This window comes from Oncorhynchus clarkii, chromosome 13 (assembly GCF_045791955.1).
Source record: "Oncorhynchus clarkii lewisi isolate Uvic-CL-2024 chromosome 13, UVic_Ocla_1.0, whole genome shotgun sequence".
Classification (NCBI taxonomy): domain Eukaryota; kingdom Metazoa; phylum Chordata; class Actinopteri; order Salmoniformes; family Salmonidae; genus Oncorhynchus; species Oncorhynchus clarkii.
Window position 1 is genome coordinate 45,490,140 of NC_092159.1, and position 7,579 is coordinate 45,497,718.

General features: G+C 44.0%; 1 protein-coding gene across 2 annotated transcripts in view; it reads left to right on the top strand.

Moving 5' to 3' along the window:
- Positions 1 to 6,903, top strand: part of LOC139364864 (myosin-10-like) — a 252,191-nt gene extending 245,288 nt beyond the window's left edge. For both annotated transcript variants that reach the window (XM_071102024.1, XM_071102025.1), the window contains one exon: positions 5,182 to 6,903. In XM_071102024.1, coding sequence (XP_070958125.1) covers positions 5,182 to 5,338 — 157 coding nt within the window. In that variant the 3' untranslated portion in view covers positions 5,339 to 6,903. The remainder of the gene's footprint in view (positions 1 to 5,181) is intronic.
- Positions 6,904 to 7,579: the final 676 nt, after the last annotated feature.

The following is a 7,579-nucleotide window of genomic DNA, read 5'->3' on the forward strand; positions in this document are numbered from 1 at the left end:
AATTTGTTGAGTAGGGTATTGGAGGCTATTTTGTAAATGACATCGCCGAAGTCGAGGATGGTAGGATGGTCAGTTTTACAAGGGTATGTTTGGCAGCATGAGTGAAGAATGCTTTGTTGCGAAATAGGAAGCCAATTCTAGATTTAACTTTGGATTGGAGATGTTTGATGTGGGTCTGGAAGGAGAGTTTACAGTCCAACCAGACACCTAGGTATTTGTAGTTGTCCACGTATTCTAAGTCAGAACCGTCCAGAGTAGTGATGTTGGACAGGCGGGCAGGTGCAGGCAGCGATCGGTTGAAGAGCATGCATTTAGTTTTACTTGTATTTAAGAGCAATTGGAGGCCACGGAAGGAGAGTTGTATGGTATTGAAGCTTGCCTGGAGTGTTGTTAACACAGTGTCCAAAGAAGGGCCAGAAGTATACAGAATGGTGTCGTCTGCGTAGAGGTGGATCAGAGACTCACCAGCAGCAAGAGCGACATCATTGATGTATACAGAGAAGAGAGTCGGTCCAAGAATTGAACCCTGTGGCACCCCCATAGAGACTGCCAGAGGTCCGAACAGCAGACCCTCCGATTGGACACACTGAACTCTATCAGAGAAGTAGTTGGTGAACCAGGCGAGACAATCATTTGAGAATCCAAGGCTGTCGAGTCTGCCGATGAGGATGTGGTGATTGACAGAGTCGAAAGCCTTGGCCAGATCAATGAATACGGCTGCACAGTAATGTTTCTTATCGATGGCGGTTAAGATATCGTTTAGGACCTTGAGCGTGGCTGAGGTGCACCCATGACCAGCTCTGAAACCAGATTGCATAGCAGAGAAGGTATGGTGAGATTCGAAATGGTCGGTAATCTGTTTGTTGACTTGGCTTTCGAAGACCTTAGAAAGGCAGGGTAGGATAGATATAGGTCTGTAGCAGTTTGGGTCAAGAGTGTCTCCCCCTTTGAAGAGGGGGATGACCGCAGCTGCTTTCCAATCTTTGGGAATCTCAGACGACACAAAAGAGAGGTTGAACAGGCTAGTAATAGGGGTGGCAACAATTTCGGCAGATCATTTTAGAAAGAAGGGGTCCAGATTGTCTAGCCCGGCTGATGTGTAGGGGTCCAGATTTTGCAGCTCTTTTAGAACATCAGCTGACTGGATTTGGGAGAAGGAGAAATGGGGAAGGCTTGGGCGAGTTGCTGTGGGGGGTGCAGTGCTGTTGACCAGGGTAGGAGTAGCCAGGTGGAAAGCATGGCTAGCCGTAGAAAAATGCTTATTGAAATTCTCAATTATAGTGGATTTATCAGTGGTGACAGTATTTCCTATCTTCAGTGCAGTGGGCAGCTGGGAGGAGGTGTTCTTATTCTCCATGGACTTTACAGTGTCCCAGAACTTTTTGAGTTAGTGTTGCAGGAAGCAAATTTCTGCTTGAAAAAGCTAGCCTTGGCTTTTCTAACTGCCTGTGTATACTGGTTTCTAGCTTCCCTGAACAGCTGCATATCACGGGGGCTGTTCGATGCTAATGCAGAATGCCATAGGATGTTTTTGTGTTGGTTAAGGGCAGTCAGGTCTGGGGAGAACCAAGGGCTATATCTGTTCCTGGTTCTAAATTTCTTGAATGGGGCATGCTTATTTAAGATGGGTAGGAAGGCATTTAAAAAAAATAACCAGGCATCCTCTACTGACGGGATGAGATCAATATCCTTCCAGGATACCCCGGCCAGGTCGATTAGAAAGGCCTGTATAAGAAAGGTCTATATAAGGCCCCAGTTCACAGTGCATGTCAGAACAAAAACCAAACCATGAGGTCGAAGGAATTGTCCGCCATCATTCCTAAATGGAAGAAGTTTGGAACCCCAAAGACTCCTAGAGCTGGCCGCCTGGCCAAACTGAGCTATCAGGAACCTGATGATTGAACTCTTTGGCCTGAATGCCATTCGCCATGTCTGGAGGAAACCTGGCACCATTTCTACGGTGAAGCATGGTGGTGGCAGCATCATGCTGTGGGGATGTTTTTCAGCAGCAGGGACTGGTAGACTAGTCAGAATCGAGGGAAAGATGAACGGCACAAAGTACAGAGAGATGCTTGATGAAAACCAGCTCCAGAGCGTTCAGGATCTCAGACTGGGGCGAAGGTTCACCTTCCAACAGGACAACGACCCTTAGCACACAGCCAAGACAACACAGGGGTGGCTTGGGGACAAGTCTCTGAATGTCCTTGAGTGGCCCAGCCAGAGCCCGGACTTGAACCTGATTGAACATCTCTGGAGACCTGAAAATAGCTGTGCAGCGATGCTCCCCATCCAACCCGACAGAGCTTGAGAGGATCTGCAGAGAAGAATGAGAGAAACTCCCCAAATACAGATGTGCTAAGCTTATAGCGTCATACCCAAGAAAACTTGAGGCTGTAATCGCTGCCAAAGATGCTTCAACAAAGTACTGAGTAAAGGGTCTGAATTCTTATGTAAATGTGATAGTTTAGCTTTATGCTTTCTTGATAAATTTGCAAAAAAATCTAAAAACCTGTTTTTGGTGTCATTATGGGGTAGATTGATGAGAAGAAGAAAAAATAAATTCATCCATTTTAGAATAAGGCTGTAACTTAACTAAATGTGGAAAAAGTCAAGGGATCTGAATACTTTCTGAATGCACTGTAGGTACATTTATTCACTACCATGTACAGTAAAAGAACATTAATTGCACTAGGTCGGTGAGATGTTTTATATTTATATAATTGTAAACATACAGTAGATGGCCTAGAGTGGGTACATGCTTTGTGGTGTAGGCTGTTTCTTCTGGTGGTCTAGGGCAGCCTGGTGGTCTAGTGCAGCCTGATGTCCAGGTGGTCTAGGATAGTCTGATGGTGGTCTAGGGCAGCTTGAAGGTGGTGTAGGGCAGCTTGATGGTGGTGTAGGGCAGCTTGATGGTGGTGTAGGGAGAATTGATGGTGGTCTAGGGCAGCTTGATGGTGGTCTAAGGCAGTTGATGGTGGTCTAGGGCAGCTTGATGGTGGTGTAGGGCAGCTTGATGGTGGTGTAGGGCAGCTTGATGGTAGTCTAGGGCAGCTTGATGGTGGTGTAGGGCAGCTTGATGGTGGTCTAGGGCAGCTTGATGGTGGTGTAGGGCAGTCTGATGGTGGTCTAGGGCAGCTTGATGGTGGTGATGGGCAGCCTGATGGTGGTCTAGGGCAGCTTTATGGTGGTCTAAGGCAGTTGAGGGTGGTGTAGGGCAGCCTAATTTGATTCATCTGATGTTTCTTGGTGTGTGGTAGGTGCTACTCCAGGTGGTCCCTGAGCGCTGTGCCTCTCCCTGAGTTTAATGATGGGTTCTCCTGGTCCTTCTCCTGGTAGTGAGGGGCCTGGTCTCCTTCACCTGCTCCACTTCAATGAGAAATGACAGGGAGATCTTACATGTACATACAATGTCTGAAATATAACACATACAGAGGGATTACAGGTTAAAGGGATAACTCTTAATGCGTGGTCAATGAATCATCTTTCTAGCTTTGGTAAAACCTTTTTTTTCTTCTTGATGACTGATTGTCGTCATTGACTCCATTTGTGACATTCTTCTCAAATTTGTGGCCTAGAGCCTTACCTGCAGACATAGAACAGGATGTAGGCAGTCTGTGCAATCGCCTTCAGCACAGTGGCCTCATCTGTCCTCAAGACATGTGCGTCATCCAGGCAGAGCCACCCACTGCCACGGCTGTCCAAAACATCACTGATGTAGTGGCCTAGGGAACAAGGGAAACAAAATAGAGTGTACATTAAGCTTTCAGAATTGTGTGTGCGTGCCTGCATACCTGCGTGCCTGCATACCTGCATGCCTGCATACCTGTATACATGTTGTCTCCCAGATGTGAGATCACACTTGACAATTTGTAGATGTTGTCTGGCTGGTGTCTCTGTAAGGAAACACATTTAATAATAGGATTGTTATTTTGTCTACAGGATAGGGGTGCCTTCTATAACTGCCTTATCTTGATCCGCCCACTATCTCAACTATCTCAACTGAACTCTCTTATAACAACTCCATACCTTTTTAGACAAGGTGAAATAGGAGACCAAGACTCAGGAGGAATTCATGAGGGCCTTAGAACAAGCTCAGCCCGTTGGAAGAGAGGTTCTTGAATGTGATCTAAATCCTAATGTGATCAATGTAATGAGTCAAAAGCAATCTTAAGAGATGTACTTGAAGATCTATTACTGACAGCCTTTGTTACAGTGCGGTTCCTGTGGTGCTCTAACTGTCCTATGACCTCATTCCTCTGTCCTCCTATCAGGGAGCGAGCATCAGCCAATAAACTTGTGAGACGGACAGAGAAGAAGCTGAAGGAGGTGTGCATGCAGGTGGAGGACGAGCGCCGCCATTCCGACCAGTACAAGGAACAGGTGAGGAGCTTGTCACGGAAGTTTGGACGTCCCAGATATTAAAGCTACAATATGTAACTTTTTGGGAGACTTAACCAAATGAATATAGAAATTTGAGTTATAGATATTTAATTCTCATTGAAAACAAGTCTAAGAAGCGATAGATCCGTTCTAAGTGCTCCATTTCTATGCTTTCCGTTATGTTTAGTTTTTGCGTCTTTTACCTTCGGGTTTGTACAACAGCTGAAAATATATAGATTTTTGGTTATGGATTCTCTACACAATGACTGCTTGTTTTGGCACAAACAGAAATTAGGTGAATTCTGCATAGTCCATTTTTAAGATGTTCCACAGCTAAAGAAGGAATTCTATCCAATTCAGTACAACTCGCAAAGGTGGGACAGGATTGGATAGGTGTGAAGATTTAGGATTGGAGTCTTTCCTACAGTAGGTTCTTTCCAGTAACCATTGGACCATAGGACTGCTGAGTATTGTAAGTATTAGTATTGACTGTTCATCATTGTTGATGTCTGTTGTGACACCTGGCTGGGTCAGAGTGAGAAGGCCAACTCTCGCATGAAGCAGCTGAAGAGGCAGCTTGAGGAGGAGACGACACGTGCCAACGCCTACCGCAGGAAGCTGCAGAGGGAGCTGGACGATGCCACTGAGAGCAGCGAGGGTCTCAGCCGTGAGGTCAACACACTCAAGAGCCGCCTCAGGTATTTAGAGCCCCCCCCACACACACACAAACAGTTGTGTATATTGGCCAAATTGATGGTCCTTGTTACTAATACCTCTCCTGGCCCCCTCTGTCCCCTGCAGGCGTGGAGGCCCCATCAGTTTCTCCTCCAGCCGCTCGGGCAGGCGTCAGCTGCAGGTGGAGGGAACATCGCTCAACCTCCTATCCGACGATGAGGTGGAAAACAAGACCACGGATGCCAATGCCAACGAGACGCCAGCAGCTCCCCAACTAGAGTAGACGCGCTCCCTACAGCCCACACGCAGCATGGCCTCCGCCCCCACAAACCTTACCCCTGTCCTCCTAACCCCAGACACCAGCAGTGGACCCCACTACTCTGCCTTACCCCTCTATGGCAAGCTGCAGGGCCAAGCAAATCCATCATCTCCTCCATATGAATATACCGCACATCAAGCCTTGGATTCGTTTTTAACATCAATTGCAGATAAAAGTGCATTTAAATTGCATAGGCGTCTGAGTGTGCATAGGCACTCGAAAACAAATAGCAGGAGTTTACCATAATTATGTTAAGCTACTTCCCTGGAACAGCCATTAGAATCAAACAGCCCTCTAGCTAGAATTAACCATTGTCATTTCAGCTGGTTTACTGGCACACAGGTGGACGACTGCACACAAGTCGGTAAAAACATGTGTCTTTCATGATTGTACAGTATTGGACCAGGATATGTAAAACAAAGCACAGCATAAGCGAGGGAATTATTTTTAAATGGTAGCCTAAATGACGATCCCACTGAATTTTTTTCATCAAAACCACCACTGTCATAGAGATACTGCAATCCACTTAGTTTAGTATAAAAATAACTATGTGACTAACTCTTTGGTAGCAGGTTTGTAGTGAATTAGATTGTACCACGCCATGTTGCCTCAGCATTCCCCCTATATATATGACCAGCAAAAGACCCTGTTAACTTTACCAATATAACCTTGTCCAATAACCCACCATTTTATATTTGACATATCAATCTACTTTAAGTGGTGTACGATAATGTGTGGAATTAGGTTTGTCAGACTTGGAGCAAAGGCCCTTTTTTTTAGAAAGACAGACCAAATGTGTGCTTGACATACTATAATATTGCTATGTATAATTCTGGCTATTCAGTTATGTTTTCTGTACCATGTACAAAATACTTAACTCAAAAAGGTCTCTTTGACATCTCGTGTCACCTTCATTTCAATGCATTTCAAATGGCTGAATAATATTAGCATGATTTACAGAAGGGTAATTCATCTTTTATTGAAGTTTTATTGAGTGTTAGAGCGTTGGTTTTAATTCAGTGGTTCAGGGTAGAGCAATCAATCAATTTGAATATGCACACTTGTTGATGCCTTGATTATTAAATGTTAAACATAAATGACCATTTTGTAAATGACTAATTACATATTTGAGGCCTTTATTATTATTTTAAGCCAGAACAAATTGGGGGAAAAAAGGTTTATCTGTTTCTTTTGAAAGACACTTCTCAATAAAGACATCAGGGGGAAAAAAGTGTATAGTGTTTGAACCAGTTTCATAGCTTTAGTGTCATATTATACCATAAGCACCTCTCCCATCGTGTTGGTGTGAACCAGTGTTATAACAGAATGATTTATGGAGCCTTCTGTCTGCCAGGCAGAAAGTAGAATTTCATTGGGTTCAAAGCTTTAACATCCTGAAGGTTGTTAATTATTAGTGGACTGGCTGTTGACGACCAGGTATTCATTATCTCCTTTTATTTCTTGTATTTCTAGACTTTTTTTGTTGTTGTTGTAAAAGACCAATAAACATATCCATTCTAGAAAAAAAATGTTTTTCTTCTATATTTCTTGTACAACACATTGATGTCCTCTTAGTCTTTCCCACAGTAGTTGTGGGTCAAGACTGTCTCCAAACTGATATGTGATGTATGGTCTATGTTACATTGCAATTCATTGTTCCCTTACTTCATTGTATTTGTGGTTACATTAAAACCCAGAGGGAGTGCTGTAGGAATAAGTGCTTAGACATGGAGACAGATATGACACTATTGAGCAAAGACAAGTATACATTAGACCACAAGAGGAAGAGAACACACTTAGAGTACATTTGCCATTCTGGTAAAAACAGGAAACTAAGAAATAACAGACATACTGGCCAAAGCCATAAAATGCATAAATGTTTAGGGTAAAATGCATTGTCTATTGTATAGGACAGAAAACCAAAGCAAGGCCATGAGTGCATAGGACAGCTGAACAAACCAAGGTCAGAGGAACACACAAAGGAGGGTGTCAGCCAAATGACCAACTAAGGGAATATAGACATAGTACATATATTATTCTTAGGACAAGAAAGTGTCCTGCCACCATTGTAATCTAATCAAGAGCGGATACAGGCGTTATTGGACATAAACAAATAGGAAGCCTGAACTGAAAGAAAATGGTGGCAGATGACCTGAGGGAAGTAACTTCATCAACATATGGAATGACTCATATGCTGTGTATGTA